The sequence below is a fragment of the Acanthopagrus latus genome, chromosome 8 (genome assembly GCF_904848185.1).
Source record: "Acanthopagrus latus isolate v.2019 chromosome 8, fAcaLat1.1, whole genome shotgun sequence".
NCBI classification, from domain to species: Eukaryota; Metazoa; Chordata; class Actinopteri; order Spariformes; family Sparidae; genus Acanthopagrus; species Acanthopagrus latus.
The window spans coordinates 2,322,992-2,345,628 of NC_051046.1; the positions used below are offsets into that span (position 1 = coordinate 2,322,992).

Sequence of the window (22,637 nt, forward strand, 5' to 3'; positions counted from 1 at the left end):
AGACAACAGCTACATGAAGGACCAAGCCTCTGACTGGGTCGAGGAAGCCGGAGTAATAGGAGCAACCCACAAGCTCCCCTGCAGTGTAATCCTGAGGGGACATGGAGTCAGCACCTGGGAATCAGTAGTCATCCACTATCTCAAGGGGTGTAACCCGAGCAAGGACTCCCCTTACTGAGAGGTGGAACAAGCATATGCACAGGATGAGATCTACTGCTCCTGGGAGACCAGGACGTGGTAATTCTCAGGAATTATGTGCTTCCAAAGAAAAAGATAGAGTTGTGACTGAACATGGCCCTAAACATGACGCATCACAGGCGGTCAGTCTGTCAGCGTGGCAGTCAGTCGTCAGCTGCCAGCACTGAGGCCTTTGTCTTTGTTGCCTGCCCTGAAGAAGTCCACTGCCAACACAGCCACCCAGACAGACTGGGTGAGCTGGTATTGGGAAGGAGCAACAGGAAACATTGTCAAGGAAGGACCCTCATCAAGCGATGGGGGTGCTGCTACAGAGAGTCAAGTCAGTGGTGCAGTTACAGCCATAGCATCTCAACTTGATCAAGCGGTGATGGAAACAACCACCACCGCACCTGGGCCATCTCCAACACATCACACCCCCTGCAGGAATGAGCCCTTCATCATCGTTGCACTGGCCCTGTCACCGATATCATCAGCCAACTCAGAAGGTGAGGCAGACGATTGCATTTATGTTCATGTACACTGTAACAAAGGTTAGGAATGATTGGCAATAACCACAAAATTTAATCAATTCAGTTATGATTATGTCTCTTCACTGAGCTGACATGCATAGAAACCCCATGTTGATGGTAGAAACTGAGGTAGACACAGCTCAGGCAGTTTGATAGAAGTTATTAAGTTAAATTAGTTATAAGTTGAATATGCTGAAGTTGAATAATCTCTAAGCACTAAAAGGCAAGACATTAGTGTGTTTACTGTAGCCTTTACTGTGCCTTTTGGATGTTGACTTGCTGTCGGGATGAATGTGGTAGCCTAGGGCTGGGTATCTGAGAAGCCCTGCATACTTTGTTTTGAACCCTTTACTTTCCCCCTATTGGGGGACCTTGGGTTTTTTAACCCTAACCCTAACCCTAACCCTCACTCTCTCTGAAGAAGCAGCTTGGCTGCGAAACGTAAGGGTCTACAAGCTGAACTGGGCCCAACCTAGCAGCCTTTTTCTAGATAATTTGGTTTTAATCTCTCTTGCAGACCTATACAGGCTGCTTGAGATTGTTTTTAATGCACTTGTTTAAAAATAAAGATTACATTTTAACAGTAGAATGTCATTGTGAGGACCCAGCCACCTTGGGCCTACTAGCCACCACCACCACCAGAGCCTGGAAGAGACTTTTGTTTGAACACCTTCAAGTGCACAGATGGATTAGCACTTTTGGATTGTGGAACTAAAAACCACAACAGCCACTAACCTTGAACATTGGAAGTACTATATCCACATCCGTCCAGGTCCAGCATCCAGACGGCAGGTTGCAGCAGAAGCTACGGAGGCCCAGGATTGCGGCCTACAGAGCCCTCAGGCTTTGGCTACAGGTAGGCCTCACAACTGACAATGGCTTTCTCTTACAGGTCGAAGGCGGCCCAGTTCAGCCTTGCAGCGGGAGGTGATGCCCGTGCACAGAACACATCTAGACATAGGACATTTCACACACCCTTTCTCCTCTCCCACCCCCCCAGTGAGGACACTAGATGGTTAGCTAAAAGCTACTTTAAGCTTATCCAAGCCATCCACCATAATAACATCATTGATAATGCTATAGCTACTCACACCCCACCGAAAGGTATGGCTAAACACACAGCCAGACTCTGGCTGAGTCCCACCTCTCCTCCTCTCCCACTCAGTAGCTGGTGCCAACAGACTCAACAAGCTGATCAGGAAGGCCAGTGACATTGTGGGGGTGGAGCTGCACACTTTGACAGCAGTCTCAGAGAGGAGGATGCTGTCGAAGGTGATACAGGCGATACTGCAGTATGGCTCTCACCATATATATTATAACGCTACAACCATTTCACTGTATATTGTGTGTATTCCAGATTGTCTATTTTATTATTTATCTTATTGTCTACTTTAATATTGTAATGGATTAGCAATGAGAAGAAGGCAGCATATAGCTTGGCAAGCTCTGATGAGAGTTCAGCCATTTATTTAACACACACAGTGCAACATCTTAACAGACAGAGGGTCTCTCTTGGCAAACATCCCCTCACTCACAGTGCCAACATTTTATCATCTTTGTTACTCATCACAATTTATCCACAGAACAACCGGTGTGCATTCACCCGCAAGTATCTTAAACATCATCTTATTTCAAAACACATTCATGAACCATAATTAGCCATAAACAATGACAACAACAGAATACCTTAAGTCCTTGTGCCACAGTCCACAGGGAGCGCTACACTGCCCCCACCCAGCTGGATTAGCTGTCCTCAGCAAGCCATGTATCAACAACAAAGTCCTGAAGGTGCCGTGGACGCCGGCACCGCCGACGTGTGGTAAGCCGAGAGCCACCTCCAGTAGCCTGTGGGGGACTGGGTGGTAAAACTGGCAGTTCCCCCTCCTCAGGATGCTCTGTGGCTGAGGCCAATGGTCTGTAAGGTCCCAGCCAGTCCCTGTGAAAAACCACCACCCGACCCCTCCGCAGCAACTGCACCCGATACACAACATCGGACAGTTTCTTCAGGATGGTGCAGGGCCCCTCTCAGTGACTGTCTAGCTTGGGGGAACGTCCCTTTTTCCGCACTGGGTTGTAGACCCACACGAGAGCACCAGCCACAAAGTCCTCCCCTTTAGTGTGGAGATCATAGGCCCGTTTCTGCTGCACCCCGGCCTCCGCCAATGACTGCCTGGCAAGTTCATGTACCACTCTAAGTCACTCACAGAGGTGGTAGTAATAGTCCAGCCCCGGTTCTCCCCTCACTTCCTGTTCTGGTGGGGGCCCAAACACCAGGTCCACTGGGGTTCGCAGTTCACGCCCAAATATCAAGACTTGGTTGATTCCTGTGCTGCTGTCCGATATGACCACAGGAGCAGATGACGGTCCCAGTCTCGCTGGTGGCGGTCAGTTAGAATAGCAAGCTGCATGACCACGGTCTGGTTGACTCGCTCCACCAAGCCATCACTCTGGGGGTGCAGGGGGGTAGTCCGAGTCTTCTTCACCCCTAGGCGACGGCATACCTCCTGAAAGACACTGGCCTCAAAGTTCCGCCCATGGTCACTATGCAGCTCATCAGGAACTCCAAACTGGCAAAACATCTCATCGACTAGTTTCTCTGCAGTGGTGGTGGCCACGTACGCCTCTGGCCATTTTGTAAAATAGTCCATGGCCACAAGGACGTAACGGTTCCCCTGGTCGGTCGTGGGAAATGGGCCCAGGATGTCCACGCCCATCCTCTTGAATGGTGCCCCCACCCGATACTGCTGCAAAGGGGCGTGTGACTGCCTCATGGGGCCCTTTATGGCGGTGCAGGCATCACAACGGAGGACAAACTGCTCTACATCATGATGGCAGCCTGGCCAATAGAATCACCCCCTCAGCCGGCGTAGGGTCTTGGCTACACTGAAATGTACTGACCCCACTGAGCCATGGACCAGCTTGAGGATGTGGCTCCTCAGGCTGCGAGGAACCAGAAGCTGCAGAACCTCACGTTGGCCTGCCGGAGATTCCCAGTGACAGTATAGGAGGCCGTCCTGGGCTATGATGCAGGGCCACTGGGAATACAGTGCCTTGGCCTCCGGGTCTAGCGCCGATACTGCTGCCCACTCTGGTCATTGCCCGGCCTCCATCCAGGCATGAACCTTGGAGAGGACAGGATCTCGCTGCTGGTCCCTCTGGAGCTGCTGGGGATCGATGGTCTCACAGTCACCGTTGTCGGACGCCCCCGCAATTTGTGAAGCAGCCATCCTGGGGACTGGTAGGTGACGATCTTCCACACGTTGGCAGAACCCACACCTCTCCCCCTCATATAGCCGCCGGGTCAGAGCGTCTGCGTTGTTGTGGAGTCTGCCAGCCCGGTGCCTGATGTCAAAGTCGTAGTCCTGGAGGATCTCCAAACACCTGGCCCTCTGGCTCCTTGAAGTTTAGTAGCCGGGTGAGCGAAGCTTGATCAGTCCACAGGATGAACCTCTGCCCATACAGGTATGGTTGGAAGTGGCGAAGGCCAAGGGCTACAGCCAGCAGCTCTCATCGAGTGACACAGTAGTTCTTCTCTGGTTTGCTGAGTGTGCGGCTAAAGTAGGAGATGACCTGTTCACCGTGCTCCCCCTCCTGGGACAGCACAGCACCCACACCCGAATTGCTGGCAACTGTGTCGACAATGAAGATCCTCTCTGGGTCTGGGAAAGCCAGCACTGGAGCTTCCATCAAAGCAGAGCGAAGTTGGGAGAAGACTGTAGCACAGTCTTTGCTCCACTGGAAATCCCAGCCTTTCTGAGTTAGTTGATGCAGGGGGGCAGTGATGGTGGCAAAGCCTTTGATGAACCTCCTGTAGTGCGATGCTAGGCCCAGAAAGCTGCGAAGCTCTGCGACGTTATTTGGAGCTGGCCACTCTCGAACTGCAGCCACTTTGGTCGGATCAGTGGCGACACCTTCTCCACTGATGACATGGCCCAAGAAGGAGACCTTCCGGCGGAATAAGTGGCATTTCTTGGGGTTGAGATGAAGTCTAGCTCGGCGGATGGCTTGGAGGACATCATGGAGGCTCTGTAGCGCCACCTGGAAGTCTGCAGCATGGACTAGGAGGTCATCGAGGTACACCACACAGCGCTTTCAGGGTAATGTCAGCCAGGACTCTCTCCATTAAGCGTTTGAAGCCTTAACCTTAATCTGCCACAGCCCCTGGCCAATCGAGAAAGCTGTCTTAGGGCGGGACTCTGGTGTCAGTTCCACTTGCCAACAACCACTGTGTAAATCGAGGGAGCTGAACCAGGAGGAGCCAGCAATGTAATCCAGGGCATCATCAATTCATGGCAGAGGATAAGAGTCCTTGCACGTGACATCATTTAAGCGTCTGTAGTCCACACAAAACCACCAGGTGCTGTCTTTCTTACGTACCAGGACTGCTGGGGCCACCCAGGGGCTGTTCAAGGGCTCGATGATACCTGCCCAATGCATCTCTTTGACCTTTTGCTAGGCAGCCTCCCGCTTGGCAAGGGGGAGGCACCGTGGGCGGAGGCGGATGGGGCGGGCTTCCCCCGTGTCACTATCATGAAGAACCAGGTTGGTGTGGGTGCAGTCCTCATCCCTGACAGCAAAAACGTCACTGAAGGTCTGCAGTAAGTCCTTAAGCTGATGCTGCTGCTCTCTGTTCAAATCCTGACAACTCCTCTTGAAGAGATTATCGATAGCCCCCTTGACCTCTGTGGTCTGCGACCAGGTGGTAAAAGGGTGGTTTGCTGACACTGGAAGCCCCGGTGGTGCAGTCCTCTCCACTGAGGCGGTCCTCATCGGTGGCTCAGATGCTTGGGTTGGGGTGTCACAGTCACAGGACTCATGAAGGACCATGGTTTCAGTGCCCAGGGCGAGTGTTGCCCTGGACACATCCACCACAGCCCCCCACTTGTCCAGGAGGTCAAGGCCGATGATGCAGGGATCCTGGATGTTAGCCAACCAGAACTGGTGCTGTCTCTGCTGGCCGCCCACCATCACTCGAAGTGATCTGGTTCCTATCATCTTGGAACGGTCACCGGTGACAGTAGTGGTGCACTGCATTGTGGGGGTCCACCCCCGGGGCAGTGATCTACTGGAGTTCGGCAGGATGCCTGGGCGGACCAGAGAGATAGTGGACCTGGTGTCCACCAGGGCTCGGCAGGGGACTCCTTCAAGGGCACAGTCCAGATATAATCCATGCGACCGACCCAGGCGTCCAACTTGTGGTGAAAAGGAGTTGGGGGTAGAAACAACTCTAGTGGGCAACAGTTCCCCCGCACTGCTGCCCCGGTCTAGTTTGACGACCCCGCCGATAACTGGTTCCTTGGTGTTGGAGCTGGTCTGTTTCGGGCGATGTGGCCAGGAACCCCGCACCTGTAGCAGCATTCGTCAAGCCTCCTCTGGCGGCGCTGCCGTGGAGAGGGGGTGACTTGACGCACAACTTCTTCCTCCTCGCTGTTCTTGCAGGTGGTCTGGCTCACTCTGAAGGCATCACTGCGTCGATGTCCTTTGGGGAATATGATGTGCTCCACTCACTCAGCCTCTTCCAGAGCCGCTGTCAGAGTGCTGGGGGCATGCAGTTGTAGACGTTCCTTCAGACGTTCAGGCTAAAGGCCTCTGATAAAGGCCTGGACGGTAAGCTCCTCCCGTACAGCCTCACCAAAGTTAGGGTGTCCAGGCCGTGCATAGGTGCGTAGGTCTGCAGCATAGGCGCCCAGGCTTTCACCAACTCCCCTCCTGCGTTTGGAGAGTAGGTCTCTGGCGTTGTCCGCGTGGGTGTGGTGTTCAAATCAACATTGAATTGCTGTCTTAAGCACCATCCAGTCTCCTAGCTCTTCTGGTCTGAGGTCAGTGAGCAGCTGTAAAGCCTTTCCCTCCAAGGAGAGAGCAACGTGACCGGCAAATTCTTCCGCCGTCCAGGAGTTAATCTGTGCTGCTAGCTGAACCTGAATCAGATAGGTGTCTGCTGGGGATTCTCAAGCATCTCCGCCGTCCTAACTGCTTTGGCGACGCCACCAGAAGTAGTCCGATCTGCTGGGGGCGGGGCAACGCTGGCCTCGCCGCAGCTCCAGCAATCGTGTCCCATAACTCTTCACTCTGCCATTCTCTCTTATCAGTCCATTCTCTTCCATCTGGGAGATTAGGGCATCAATATCATTCCAGGAAGTCATCATTATTAATCCCACTTCTAACACCAATGTGATGGATTAGCAATGAGAAGAAGGCAGCATATAGCTTAGCAAGCTCTGATGAGAGTTCAGCTGTTTTTTTTAACACACAGTGCAACATCTTAACAGACAGAGGGTCTCTCCTGGCAAACATCCCCTCACTCATGGTGCCAACATTTTATCATCTCTGTTACTCATCACTATTTACCCACAGAACAACTGGTGTGCATTCACCTGCAAGTATCTTAAACATCATTTTATTCCAAAACACATTCATGAACCATAATTAGCCATAAACAATGACAACAACAGAATACCCACAAGTCCTTGTGCCACAGTCCACACGGAGCGCTACAATATTTTATTTTATTTTATCTATTTTATTGTCTATTTCAGTATTTTATTTATATATTTATCTCTTGTTTCCATTCATGCTGTATTTCTATTTCTACTTTGCACAGAGCCCCCCGCAAGACATACATTGTTCATAGGTTTTTAAAGCTCTGTCCAGCTTGCAGTGGTTAAAATCTCCAATGATATAGTTAAAGTTAAAGCTGTGGACATTGATTTTATGTCTCTTTGATGGAAGTAAAAAGTTAGGTCTAAATGTGCACATTTAGACCGAACTTTTTATGATTTTTTTTTTATAAATACTTTTTTTTTTAAATATCGTAAAGGTTCTTAAAGCTTACTCTAGCCTACCAAATTCAATCAGTTCCTTAGGGTTTACCAAAAGCCCCATAAATCCAATCTAGCATCATACCAAATGCACCAGTCATTTAGAGGAGAGCTGCCATTGGCTGTATCTGACTCAAGGGCTTTTCATGTCAGATGCCAAACCAGAGGAAACAGGGTAGACGTTTGGATTCATGCCATGAAAAGCTAGGCAAGTCTCCTCACCACCATCTTATGAAATCCCTATTCAAATTCCCACTTTTAAAGCAATCTTTTGTATGTTCAGGGATCTAACCCTTTATAATGGAGAACTGGTCCATTGCCTCCTGGATGGGGGTAAACTCAGCATCTAACAAAACATAATTATTATTAATTATTAATCATATTTCTTTTCTGCTGAGAGATCATCCTAAATCCTACACACTGGACCTTTACCTGATTTTAAGATCATTTTATTAGTTTTTAAAGCTCTTAATGGCCTTGGGCCAACTTATTTATCAGATTTGCGTTTATCATATGAGCCCTCCAGAACCCTCAGGTCCTCTGGTCATGGCCTTTTAAGTATTCCAAAAGTGAGAACAAAAGCTCATGAAGAGGCCGCCTTTCAGTACCTCGGTCCAAGTTTGTGAAACAGCTTCCGAGGGGACCTGGGGCACTGGAAAATGTAAATACTTTTAAGAGCAAACTTAAGACCTTCCTTTTTCAGCTGGCTTTTTGCTGAATTCTATTTTATTTATTGGTTCTTAGTCTGCATAAACCTAATTTGATCCTTTTTATCTACTCACTTACCACTCATCTATTTTTTAATTATTATTATTATTATTATTATTATTATTATTATTATTATTATTATTATTATTATTTCATTTTATTTTATTTTATCTTATTTTATTTTTATTCATTCATTTTATTGATTACATAGCAGTTTTAGGCTATTAACCTCCTTTTAGTATTTTATCATTCTTAGTTTTGGTGTTTTATTATTTTATCTTACTTTGCCGCCTCTAGTGTCTCCCCAGTGAAATACATCAATGATAGAGTTTCCTTAGTTCCGCAATACCTGTTGTTAGCGCCCTGTTTTATTTATTACCACTTATTTATTATTATTCAATCTATTATTTTCACTTGATTGACTGATTGATCATGGATTTGAACATATTTTAAAAATCACATTGAATCGCACTTTCTGTATTTCCTCTGTGTAATGTGACAGGTTAGAAATCACTCCACAAAAGTCTCACGGAGAAAAGCTGCTGAACAGGTTGGAAAGCAGCAGAAAAGTGAAATGACAGACTGAACAGTGACCAAACTTTTATGTGCTTTATTTGTAACTGTATCTTCTCTTGGTTGCTGTGAACTTCCACTGCTGTGAAAAGACCAAGAAACAAAAAAGTAAAAACTTGTGCCAGAGCTTTGTCAATGAATTTCACAGTGAGTCACTAAAACTGACAGAGCTTCGCTGACAAGATGAGCAACAGGAAGAAAAAACTGGAACGTCACACTTCCTGATATGAAATTGAAAGTCTGTCTGTGTGACAGCAGAGCTGCAGTCCAAGCGAGTCTCTCTGTTTTCAGCTGAATCCATCAGATTTTTCTCAACACAACAGCAGAATCTCTGCAAACCATGGTGAGTACACTGACCTACACAGACCTGACTGGAGATTTATTCAAACGGAGTTAAAATCAGAATCTGACACTTTAACACTTGTTCACAGGAAGTACAGAGCAGATTAAAACCAAACCACAGTGACTGAACTACAGCTACTTAAAATTACACAGGGTCCAGTCACAGCTGGTTTTAGTTTAAACTGATTTATCGTCTTTCTCTGACCTGTTTCTGGTATCAACACAAAACCTGAGCTCTACTCAGACAGGAAGTTTCACTCAGGATGTCGCAACAGACACCCGTCAGTGGCTGAGTGTAGTAGAGAGAAACAGTTTCAGTTTCCTGCAGCTTCCATCTTTTCTTCTGCACATTTAATGTGTCTGATTCTCTGCTGTCTGTTTCTTCATCCTCTCTCTCTGGACCTCCTCTTCCTCCTCCTCCTCCTCCTCCATGCTGACTCTCTGACACAAAAGAGATTTTCTCTTGCTCTACTCTGACTGTTTCATGATGACGCTCCTTATGTTCCACTACGGTTAAGATTTGTTCAAGTAAATATTCAAATTAAATGTAATTACAGTTGTTGTTTTCTCACTTTTCCTCCTCAGACTGTCAACATGTCTGCTGCCAGCTGTCTGCTGACTGAAGATCAGTTTCTGTGCTCCATCTGTCTGGATGTGTTCACTGATCCAGTCACCATACCATGTGGACATAACTTCTGTAAAACCTGCATCACTAAACACTGGAGTGACAATGTCCCGTGTCAGTGTCCAAACTGTAAAGAAGTTTTCTACACAAGACCGAAGCTGCAGGTCAACACGTTCATCTCTGAGATGGCTGCTCAGTTCAGACAGTCAGCTCAACAGAAAGCCAGCAGCAGCAGCTCAGAGCAACAAGTTTCCAAACCAGGAGAAGTTCCCTGTGACGTCTGCACTGCAACCAAACTGAAGGCCCTGAAGTCCTGCCTGGTGTGTCTGGCCTCCTACTGTGAGACTCACCTGGAGCCTCATCTGACAAAGTCAGGCCTGAAAAGACATCAGCTGATCGACCCTGTGGAGAACCTGGAAGACAGGATGTGTACGAAGCACGATAAACTGCTGGAGCTGTTCTGTAAGACCGACCAGATGTGTGTCTGCATGCTCTGCTCTGTTTTAGACCACAAGACACATGATGTTGTTCCTCTAAAAGAAGAATATGAAGGAAAGAAGGCCGAGCTGGGGAAGAGAGACGCTGAAATTCAGCAGATGATCCAGAAGAGACGACTGAAGATTGAGGAGATGAAGAGCTCAGTGCAGCTCAGTAAGAAAGATGCAGACAGAGAGATAGCAGCTGGTGTTCAGGTCTTCAGAGCTCTGAAGGAGTCTGTTGAGAGAAGCCAGGCCGAGCTCATGGACACCATCAAAGAGAAGCAGAGAGAGACAGAGAAACAGGCTGAAGGCTTCATCAAAGAGCTGGAACAGGAAATCTCTGAGCTGGAGAAGAGAAGCTCTGAGGTGGAGCAGCTCTCACAGTCTGAAGACCACCTCCACCTCCTCCAAAGCTTCCCATCACTGAACACTGCTCCACCCACCAAGGACTGGACAGGAGTCAGCGTCCGTCCACCTTCATATGAGGAGACTGTGGTGAGAGCTGTGAATCAGCTGGAGGAGACGCTCAGTAAACAGATGAAGAAGCTGTTTGAGGCCGAGCTGAAGAGGGTCCAGCAGTATGCAGTGGATGTGACACTCGATCCTGATACAGCACAACCCAACCTCATCATGTCTGATGATGGAAAACAAGTCAACTGTGGTGATGTGAAGAAGAAACTCCCAGACAACCCAGAGAGATTTGATAAATGTGCTAATGTTTTAGCAAAGCAGAGTTTCTCTTCAGGAAGATTTTATTATGAGGTTCAAGTTAAAGGGAAGACTGAGTGGGATTTAGGAGTGGCCAGAGAGTCGATCAACAGGAAGGGAAACATCAAACTGTCTCCTCAGGATGGTTACTGGACGATATGGTTGAGGAATAACAATGAGTACAAAGCTTGTGCTGGCCCTTCAGTCCGTCTCTCTCTGAAGCATCAGCCTGAGAAGGTGGGGGTGTTTGTGGATTATGAGGAGGGTCTGGTCTCCTTTTATGACGCTGATGCTGCAGCTCTTATCTACTCCTTTACTGGCTGCTGCTTCACTCAGAAACTCTACCCATACTTCAGTCCAAGTCCTAATGATGGTGGTAAAAACTCTGCTCCTCTGATCATCTCTCCTGTCAGTCACATCAAGTAGAACAAACATTTGATTTTCCACAGAAATATTCACATCATCTAATGTAATAAATGTACATTTATTGGTGATGTGTGATATATATACATTGTTTTTTTCAGATTCTGATCAATGTGTTTTATCCTTTTTACTGTAAATATTTTTCTTTGATGTGTCACTTACATCATAAGCACAACAACAAGTGTCACCACATTGATTGATATTATCTGACGTAGTCTCATTTATTCTAAAAACTGCATTACCTGCCTTCAGCACTGTTAAATCATTAGAAAACAATGTGCTCAGATACATGAAACTTTTGTGACAACCAAATCATACGAATAAAAACACCATCAGCTGTTCTCAGACTGACTTGAGCTGACGAGCTCCAATCCTCGATCACAGCTGGTAGTGTGAGATGATGTCGTGTTATTGAAGGTTTGAACAGGACCTAAACGTGGTGCATCACAAAGCCCATGTGAAGGAAGGCGCTCACTGACGAGGAAGCGATGGAGTGGACGACTTTGTGCAGCAGAGAAAAATTTTCCTTGTTGAGTTTGAGGAGTGGGATGAATCACCCAAAGGAAAGGCGGTTCCAAAATTGTCCGTGCAGGGAATAGTGACGGCCGTGCATGCATCGTTAGGCCATGTGGGCACCCTACCCAAATGGAAATGGCCAGCAGCATACAGCACCTGTTACCCTACATCAGACTGGCCACTGCATAAAGCCTACTACATTGATGGTCCAGTGGGAAGAGGCCAGCAGGGCCAGAGAAGAGTTCAAAGTAATGGACTACAAACCTGTAAAAGTCATGGATGCCTACATCGGATATTTGTGGCGTGGGCTGGACCAGACCACACCACACCCATTTCCTGCAAGAAACAGGAAGAAGGCGTTGGCAGATCGAGCTCAGCACCATTTTTCTCTGGGGCCTCGGCTGGGGGACGCCTTCGATCCTGTATTGGTTGGGCATAGGTGGTAAAGTAATCATAGTAATCTTGTTTCGTGACTTATGCTGCCTTCTTCCCCATCAACAAGGTTGCAAGAACTCCAACAATTACGCTGGGTTCCCCCTGGCTGGCCTCTTTGGCTCAGTGACGCACCCAAAGAAATTTCTAGATAGAGGCTTTGAAAGCACAGATGTCTACAGGTACGCTTAAGCTTTGCATGTTATTAACCTATAATCAGACACTGTGTTATTAGACCTTGCGGGATGGAGCAAGCTGTATCTGCTGGTGGGCCAACCTGGACCTAGCCCAATACCTCTGAGATATAGCCCCAGCACTGGGGTGCACAGGGAGGTGCCATGCATGCCACCAATGGCCACTGCTCTAAGCCCTGATTTAGAGGAAGAGTCACACCCCTTGCATTGCCACAGGATGGTTAGATTGCTGCAAAATCCAAACTGTTGTCAAAAAATCGTTAGCTGTCATCAAAGGATTATTAGTCATCGAATGGAGAAATAGTTGGAAAATTTCCAAATAAGGTCATAAACCAAACCACTGACCGAAGCAAGAGAGTATATAAACCGAGTATCATGGACTAAAAAGCGTTCTTCCACTCGCTCCAGCCTTGAAGCAACACCTGAGATGGAGTACATAAGCAGCCTAAACATCACAAAAAAGGATTACAAGAAATCTTCGGCAGCAACAAACCAAGGAAAAAAGAGCAAAACGGATTAACCCTTTTTGCCAACTAGCTGTGGATTACAATTTGGACATCGGAATACTTTTTTTCACTCTGCTGGCAGGAAGTTTCGACTTTGAGGAAGTTTACAAAACCTTGGACGGGGTGGTGATTTACCTCAAGATCTTGAGCTTGTACCAGGAAGGGAATGGCAAGCCATGGAACGACCTGATCCTCTCCAGCTCACCTACATTCAAACAATTTAACTGGCCTCATCTCTTTTAAATTGATTCATTATTTACCAAGTTTAGATTTTAGGAATAAGTTTTGATGATGATAGTAATTGAAATATGTATTGAGCCATATGCTTTGCCCTTGATAAAGTCTATGCAATAAAACCAGCATAATATAGTTAAAGTTAAAGTTGTGGACATTGATTTTATGTCTCTTTGATGGAAGCTAAGAGATAGATGTTAAATGTGCAAAATATCTTAAAGGTTCTTAAAGGTTATTCTAGCCTACCAAACTGAAACAGTCTTTTTGGGTTTACCAAAAGGCCCTAAAATCCAACTGAGCACCATACCAGGTTCACCGATCATTTAGAGGAGAGCTGCCATAATGGGTGTGGCTGGTGACCGTACCTGACTCAAGGACTATTCATGTCAGACGCCAAACCAGAGGAAGCAGGGTAGACGTTTGGATTCAGGTAGCGAGAAGCTAGGATAGTCTCCTCACTACCATTTTAAGAGATCCCTATTCAAATTCTAACTTTTAAAGCAATCTTTTGTAGGTTTAGGCCTCTAACCCTTTATAACAGAGAGCTGGTCCAGTGCCTCCTGGACGGGGATAACTCGGCATCTAACAAACCACAGATCTGAGGACGCCCTCTAGTGGAGCCACCACCACAACAAACGCACCTCAGTCTCTTGTTACAAGGAGAAAAGTTATAAATTATTCTTCATGTTATTTGAAATATTTGCTTGTTCTTACAGGATATGAATGATTCTGGATATTACATAGATTTGACTTTATATCACAGAACTCATTATTTTCATAACACAACATTTATCTCTTATTCATTCAATCTTTTCTGGTTATAACTTGATAAAGTGTCATGTTGTTATAAAACAAAACTTCTCCATCCCCTCACGAGGTGCAGCTGTCCAGATGTTGTCTAAGGTGGGAGTTGAATTCCAGTTCAGGATCATGAGGACGTTCCTCTCCCTCAGTTAAATATCTCAGTGGAACTAAATCTCTCTGTGTTTGGATATTATATAATGTAACATGATGACTCAGAGGAAACCAGGGGACAAATGTCCTCGATATCTCAAAAGAAGAAGGATCAAATGAAAAAAGTGGACATCACAGAAAAGACATCCACTCGTCTCCTGCTGCATATCATCCTGTCTGATGACATCAGCCTCAACCAGCCAGAGACTCAAACACATAACAGCCTCTTACTCGAAGAACAAAGCCTGCAGCAGGTGGTCGACTCTCCTCTGATTCATCTGTTGTAGAAAATCAAACACCTGCATGATGTGTGAGTCAGGGAGAGACAATGAGCCTGAATAGAAGATGTACTGAGTGTTATGTCAAGTCATCTAATGTCAGATACTGCAAAGTGTTTGAGGTCATTTCATGTAAAGCTGCTGTTATGTTGGAGAAGGTGAACTGAACTCAGCTGTTAGTAGAGATTAAATGACAGCTGATGTCGCCCTCTGGTGGAGATTTTAACAAACTGCAGCCTGACGCTCCTCTGCTACGTCTACCCTTCAGGATTTTCAAAATAATGTGAGGTAATAAAAGTGATAATTATAAATCCCTCTGTGTTTTATCAGACAGACTGCTGATGTTTGAGTGGCGTCTCCTTCTCTCTCTGAGGAGATTTTACTAAAAACACAATTTTAATTTGACTTAAAAGTCCAACATGGAGGATTTAGTAGCATATAGCAGTGAGGCTGCAACCAACTACACCCCCCTCGCCTCACCCTCTCTTACTGCAGTTGCTTAAGTGTTTGGTTTTTTTCCGTTCTGGGCTGCCGTAGAACCCTGACAGACTCTGTGGAAGAGGAGCTGCTCCCTCTGTGGATATAAAAGTCTCTTTGTAAAGTGACAAAAACGCAACGATTGTTAGTCTCAGGTGATTTTACAGAAATGAAAACACAATTACTGATATTATATCACGTTTTGGCTGATACATCCTCCTAAATCCTACACACTGGACCTTTAAGACGGCTTTGTCTGTATTTCCTCTGTGTAATGTGACAGGTTAGAAATCACACAACAAAAGTCTGACAGAGAAAAGATGCTGAACAGTTTGGAAAGCAGCAGAAAAGTGAAATGACAGACTGAACAGTGAGCTGAACACTGGAGTGTTGGTGGGATTGTAGAGGGAGCGCTGTGGCCTGTTGATCTAAAGACACAGTTTGTTCTTGAATATCTTCCACTGACCTCTTTTCTTATCTGCTTTATTTGTAACTCTATCTTCATTTGGCTGCTGTAAACTTCCACTGCTGAGAAAAGACCAAGAAACTAAAAAGTAAAAACTTGTTCCAAAGTTTTGTCAACGAGTTTCACAGTGAGTCACTAAAACTGACAGAGCTTCACTGAGAGGAGCAACAGGGAGAAAAAACTGGAACGTCACATTTCCTCAAAAATGAAAGTGAAAGTTTGAGTGACAGCAGAGCTGCAGTCCAGACGAGTCTGTGTGTTTCTCTCTGAAGAAAACTTTCTCAACACAACAGCAGAATCTCTGACAAACACTGGTGAGTACACGGACAATTTCAACATGTACATTTTGTCAGAACTACAAAACAGGTTGAAATCAAACCACAGTGACTGAACTCTGGATAAAGTTAGATAGGACACAGTCACAGCTAGCTTTAGCTTCAGCTAATTTACCCACTTTGACTGATCTGTCTCCTGATATTAAAACATCAAGCTTGATACCTGATATTAATTGAGTTTGTTAAACCACATACCTTTACTGTAAAGCACAGCAGCTCAATCCAACCATAACATGACAAACACAGATGAACTAGTCTGCCAAAGGCTAACTAGCCGAGCTCAGAGCACAGTGTCTCATTTTGTCTAACAGTGTATTTTATTGCCTTTAAAGGCACAAAATGATGGTTTTACAACCTATATGGCTCTTAAACACTTAAGAAGCCTTGAACGTATCACCCTGTCATTTCAACTTTACTGTTTCTGCTCTGTGTCTTTGTACACCTGATAATATTTACTGTGTTTCAGAAACTGTTATTACCTGTAACACAAAACCTGAACTGTACTCAGACAGGAAGTTCCACTCAGAGGTGAATCCAGGACACATCTTTACCTGTCAGAGCTTGTCGTGACTCTCCTTATATTCCACTAGTAGTAGGTTAATGAACATTTAATCAAGAGATTTCTAATTACAGTTTTCTTTTCCTCACTTTTCCTCCTCAGACTGTCAACATGTCTGCTGCCAACTGTCTGCTGACTGAAGATCAGTTTCTGTGCTCCATCTGTCTGGATGTGTTCACTGATCCAGTCACCATACCATGTGGACACAACTTCTGTAAATCCTGCATCACTGAACACTGGAGAGTTAATGTCCTGTGTCAGTGTCCAAACTGTAAAGAGGTTTTCTACACAAGACCGAAGCTGCAGGTCAACACGTTCATCTCTAAGATGGCTGCTCAGTTCAGACAGTCAGCTCAACAGAAAGCCAGCAGCAGCAGCTCAGAGCAACAAGTTTCCAAACCAGGAGAAGTTCCCTGTGACGTCTGCACTGGAACCAAACTGAAGGCCCTGAAGTCCTGCCTGGTGTGTCTGGCCTCCTACTGTGAGACTCACCTGGAGCCTCATCTGACAATGTCAGGCCTGAAAAGACATCAGCTGATCGACCCTGTGGAGAACCTGGAAGACAGGATGTGTACGAAGCACGATAAACTGCTGGAGCTGTTCTGTAAGACCGACCAGATGTGTGTCTGCATGCTCTGCACTGTTTTAGACCACAAGACACATGATGTTGTTCCTCTGAAAGAAGAATATGAAGGAAAGAAGGCCGAGCTGGGGAAGAGAGACGCTGAAATTCAGCAGATGATCCAGAAGAGACGACTGAAGATTGAGGAGATGAAGCGCTCAGTGGAGCTCAGTAAGAAAGATGCAGACAGAGAGATAGCAGCTGGTGTTCAGGTCTTCAGAGCTCTGAAGGAGTCTGTTGAGAGAAGCCAGGCCGAGCTCATGGACACCATCAAAGAGAAGCAGAGAGAGACAGAGAAACAGGCTGAAGGCTTCATCAAAGAGCTGGAACAGGAAATCTCTGAGCTGGAGAAGAGAAGCTCTGAGGTGGAGCAGCTCTCACAGTCTGAAGACCACCTCCACCTCCTCCAAAGCTTCCCATCACTGAACACTGCTCCACCCACCAAGGACTGGACAGGAGTCAGCATCCGTCCACCTTCATATGAGGGGACTGTGGTGAGAGCTGTGAATCAGCTGGAGGAGACGCTCAGTAAACAGATGAAGAAGGTCGAGCTGAAGAGGGTCCAGCAGTATGCAGTGGATGTGACACTCGATCCTGATACAGCACATCCTGCTCTCATCCTGTCTGATGATGGAAAACAAGTTCACTGTGGTGATGTAAAGAAGAATCTCCCAAACAACCCAGAGAGATTCGATGAATGTCCCTGTGTCTTAGCAAAGCAGAGTTTCTCTTCAGGAAGATTTTATTATGAGGTTCAAGTTAAAGAGAAGACTAAGTGGGATTTAGGAGTGGCCAGAGAGTCGATCAACAGGAAGGGAGAAATCACAGCATCTCCTCAGGATGGTTACTGGACGATATGTTTGAGGAATAAAAATGAGTACTATGCTTGTGCTGACCCTTCGGTCCGTCTCTCTCTGAAGCATCAGCCTGAGAAGGTGGGGGTGTTTGTGGATTATGAGGAGGGTCTGGTCTCCTTTTATGACGTTGATGCTGCAGCTCTTATCTACTCCTTTACTGGCTGCTACTTCACTCAGAAACTCTACCCACTCTTTGGTCCAAGTCCTAATGATGGTGGTAAAAACTCTGCTCCTCTGATCATCTCTCCTGTCAGTCACACTGAGTAGAACAAACATCTGATTTTCTACAGAAAGATTCACATCATTTAATGTTTGAAATGTACAGTTATTGGAGATGTGTGATGTATATATTGTTTTTTTCATGTGCTTTTATTCTTTTACATGAAATGATTTTCTTTGATGTGTCACATGGATTTTTACCACAACAACAACAGTTTTACCACAAAGATTGATATTAGTAGTGTAATTTATCCTAATAACCGTATTACCTGCCTTCATGAATGTTAAATCATCAGAAAACAATGAACAAACAAAATAATTGTATTCTGTTTTCTTCATGAATAAAAGAGAAAAAGCATAAAAAAACAAAAAAAACATTTTATCGTGTCTGATACATGATTTAGTTTGTGATTGATAAAAGCTGTCAGCTGTTCTCAGACTGATTTATTATTTATACAAATATCCGGTTACCATGATTTTCTAGTGGAGAGGAGGGTTTCTACATTCCCACCACGACATCTGTGGAGGAAATAATGTCCTTTCTACCACTTCATCTGTCTTTACTACTTTATACATTTACAGTTACTTGAACAAATGCCTTCAATAGTCAGAGCTGCACTGCAGCTTGTTGTCCTGCAGGGGGAAGCAGAGCTCTGTCCCTCCACACTTCAGACAATAACTGATTGATGGTTTCTCAGTTTTAATGAGGACACTAAATACTAACTGAGAAAAACTGCAATAACAGTGTGGAGAGAACATCCCAAAAATATCCAGCAGATTAAATGATGACAGGCATGTTAATGGATGAAGCAGGTGTAGAGCTTCCTGTCGCTGATGCAAGCCTGCAGAGACTGTGAATAATGAGATGACATATGTAAAAATGTAAATATGAAACTATTTGGAGCAGAATATGATGCTGTGTTCATGTGGGCAGCGTGTCACTGATCCTGCTGACTGTGTTTCTCTTCCACACTCGGCCGTCTGTCCTCGAGGCAGCAGGGTTTTCTTCTGTTTTTCAGTTCTGCTGTCAGAAACATTTCCCTCCTCCAGCGGCCTGCTGCGTGATCATCGTGTCTCTACTGCTGTTACTGATTTCACACCACAGAGATCTGAGGGACACAGCGAGCTCGGCACCAACACAGCCGATAAGATTCGTCTCATTTCATTACAGCTCGCTTCTTAAAATATATGTCGGCTCGCTCAAACAGGGACTGATACTGAAATTACACGGGTAGAGCCAGTGAGAGCTGCTCAACTAATATGCTTTATTTTCAGTGTTAGATAAAAGAATTCTACCTAAAGATATCATGTTAAAATATTTCTTTGGTTTAAGGGAAAGTGTTTTTTTTTTTAACATTTTCTAAGAGGTTTCCTGGACAGAATTATGTAATTTGGTAAAATAAAAGAGAAAATATAAAAAAGAATATTTTAATTTCTTGAAAAAGATTCTTTTCAAGCCAGCAGCTGGTTAGCTTAGCTTAGCTTAGCATAGTGACTGAAAACAGAGGGAAACAGCTAGCCTGGTTCTGTCTGGAGAGGGGACAAAAAAACACCACCTACATGCTCCAAGTAAAACTTCAGGAGTTAATACAGAGTTCACTGTGAATTAAAAACACATTCGCTCGTGTCTGGAATGTGCAGCGCTCCGTCCTGAAACACGCTCCTTGTTGAGTTTTGTGAATGACCGAATTCCTGAGCACAGTGAGATTTTATGTCACAACACATCATTTCACGTCCCCTCATCCATATTCAGGACTCGTCAGCATCAGCTGGTCTGTCAGAAGAGTCCAGTATGTGAGTGACAGAGCTGCTCTGGTGAACAGCCGGCCTGTTGTGTGGCGTATGAATATTTCATGTCCTGGATCTCCTGGTTTCTGCTGCAACATGCAGGTTTGCAGCATCTCGACAACAGACTGCTGTTGTGTTGTACAAGCAGATCGGCTCATTTTGAGTGTAGTCTTGTAGTTGTGGTGTATAAACACGGTTACAGTTTATATAAAAAGTATGTAAAGCCTCTTGTGGCACCAGAAGACGCTGCATGTAGTCTGATAAACTGCCTCCAGTGTTGCCACACAGTACCTGAGTTGCATTGTGGGTAATATAGGCACAAGTTTTTGAAAGGACGAAGAGTGTGTGCGATAAAAGATGTATAATATCTGGTTCTGCTAAGCGGTCATAGTATCATCAGATAATCAGTGATTTTACTGAGAATCCAAAATCAGAAAAATAAAAACAACTGTTTTTTTTTAATGAATGTGATTCACAACAAAAAAAAACAACATTTTGTTGTATCTTCATCTGATTTGATGCTCAGATATAAAATAGAGAATTAAAAGAAACCGGCAACAGTCCAACAGTCTAACTTTGATATTTAATTTCTCCAGTTTGTGTGGAAATTATTTACTTTGGCTAAACTGATTCACACAGAAGGTCCGACTCACAAACTGCTCTGTTTACAGCACGTTATGAGCTGTAGCTTTGCAGGTAAACACACACTGAGCTCTTAGGATGTTCTCCTCTTAGGATTGTTAAAAAAAATGTGATATTTGGCTTTTTTTAAATTCATAAACAAAGAAGAAAACAAGTTTTTTCCTTTTCTAATTTTGGAATCTCGGTTGAAATGACAGGAGAGCAATGTTAGACCAGTGGACTGCTTATTGAAACCTGTCACGACCGAGACATCCCTCAAGAAACACGTCGCCAGAAAAACAGTTGTTTTCTTATCGTACGGCGCGCCGCTGGAGCTCTGGTGGTAGATGATGCTGCACTGTTTAATCCAACGGTTTGTGCTGAAAAGGCCAAAACAGGAAGTAAAAGTTTATCAACAACGTTTCGGTTCTTAGACCTTCATCAGGTCGTCTTTCAAGATAAATCTTTTTTTTTCTGATTCTGTTGGCCTTCCGTCTTCTCCTACGTAACTGTCGACCCTAAGATGTGCAAGCTGCACTGTTTAACACAACGATTTTGCTGAAAAGGCCAAAACAGGAAGTAAAAGGAACAGAATGTGATCTTGCATGTTGATGATGAACACAAGTTGCATCATCGGTCACTGATCCGTCGCACATGTAAGAAAAGAAGCCTCCCACACACTGTCCACTTCAGTTGCGATTAGGTTTATTTACAACAACGTTTCGGTTCTTAGACCTTCATCAGCTTGTTGATCAAGGTAAGCCTTTTTTTCTGCTGCACTCTGAAAGTCGAAAATAAAAAAATAAACTTCATGCTAACTGTCAGCAGCTGGATCTGAAGACTTAAGATAAACTAAAGTGGTAAAACTTAAAATCATATTTAGTTCGACAGTCATGCGCCTTGTAGAAGTGCAGCTATTAGATGGAGTTGAAGGTCAGGTGGGGTCACCAGAATCCTCGCAGAGAGACGGAGCAGTCCCAACAGCTGATCGCTGCCTGGACCTCAGCCTCTCCCTGGTGGAGCTGTCGCCCTCCGTGCTCTGGCAGCCTGGTCCAGCCCGGCCCAGTCTCGGCCCTGCCGTCCTCCTGCCTGTATAATCTACTCTGTCAGATGGAAGCTGTCGTCCGGGGGGGAATAAGAGCTTTATTGTCCCGGTTCTTCTCCTTTGTTGGGGATTGCAGCAACATTTCTAGGTCACCGGCTGTGACTGAACGCCCCGCTGCCCAAACTGATTCTTCACTGAGGGAATTCTCCCCCTCCTCTCACCCCACTCCCCATATTTCAGCCAGTACTGTCAGGGGGAACACAATTAGAAAATGCTCCCAGCAACAACAGCCGCACTGCGATCTGTCAAATGATTCTAGCTTCTGTTTCCAGTCGGAGCAGATACATTATGGATGCCGACTCAAGCCGTTAGTCAAAAGGCTCTTTCATGGCAGTAATTGGGCGGAAGGGCTCTCAGATCCTTTCTCTATTCATATTTCTCCTCATAATTATCGTTAACCTTTCACCGTGATCTCTCTCAGAGGGGTTAAGCACACATTAATGTTCTCGCCTGAGGTTTGGATGATGTAATCTGAGGCTGTGCTTAATCTCTGATGATGGGTTTTTAGAAAACATACTGTATGAGCGTCTAACTCAAATCTTTTCCACGCTAATGTATAAAAATGTTTTGTGATTAAAACTCTGCATCTCTCTCAACACGTTGCATTAAAAAAAGCCAAAGTGTAAAAACAGTTTGTGTTTCAGATTTCTTTTCTGGCAGCCAGTGGAGACTCCAGGATCCACCGATATCCGTCAACACAGTTCAGCACTTAACCCTCCATAAAATGGCAGATGGTTGTTTTCAATGCGTATTTGAACACGAAATAAAATAAAATAAAAGATACAACATGTTAATCAATGAACTTTAGAGGCTGATTCTGACTTTAGTGATGTTCAGGTTGTGTTTCTGGCACCATTGAGGTTCACATTTGTGCTTTCTTTAAGTTGAATATCTCTAAAACTATCAGACAGATTGCCCCGATAACTGCTGCGGTCCATGTTTGTCTCAGGATGAACAGTATTAAACTGGAAGCCATCAGTGTTTCATCATCAGGTCAAAGGTTTTCCCGTATTTTGTCACCAGCTGACAAGAACTGACTGTTTAACATTAAAGCACTGTGATGTTAGCGTAGCCTCAGAGCTGCTAGCACG

General features: G+C 45.2%; 2 protein-coding genes across 2 annotated transcripts; both read left to right on the plus strand.

Annotated features, from left to right (window-relative positions):
* Positions 1-9,040: 9,040 nt before the first annotated feature.
* On the plus strand, positions 9,041-13,817 carry LOC119024650 (nuclear factor 7, ovary-like). The gene is made up of 2 exons (XM_037107620.1): positions 9,041-9,149; positions 9,734-13,817. The coding sequence occupies exons 1-2, from the start codon at positions 9,147-9,149 to the stop codon at positions 11,384-11,386; spliced, it is 1,656 nt and encodes a 551-aa protein (XP_036963515.1). The 5' UTR covers positions 9,041-9,146; the 3' UTR covers positions 11,387-13,817.
* A 1,775-nt stretch (positions 13,818-15,592) lies between these two features.
* LOC119024652 (zinc finger protein RFP-like) lies at positions 15,593-18,384 on the plus strand. The gene is made up of 2 exons (XM_037107622.1): positions 15,593-15,754; positions 16,437-18,384. The coding sequence occupies exon 2, from the start codon at positions 16,446-16,448 to the stop codon at positions 18,078-18,080; it is 1,635 nt and encodes a 544-aa protein (XP_036963517.1). The 5' UTR covers positions 15,593-15,754; positions 16,437-16,445; the 3' UTR covers positions 18,081-18,384.
* Positions 18,385-22,637: the final 4,253 nt, after the last annotated feature.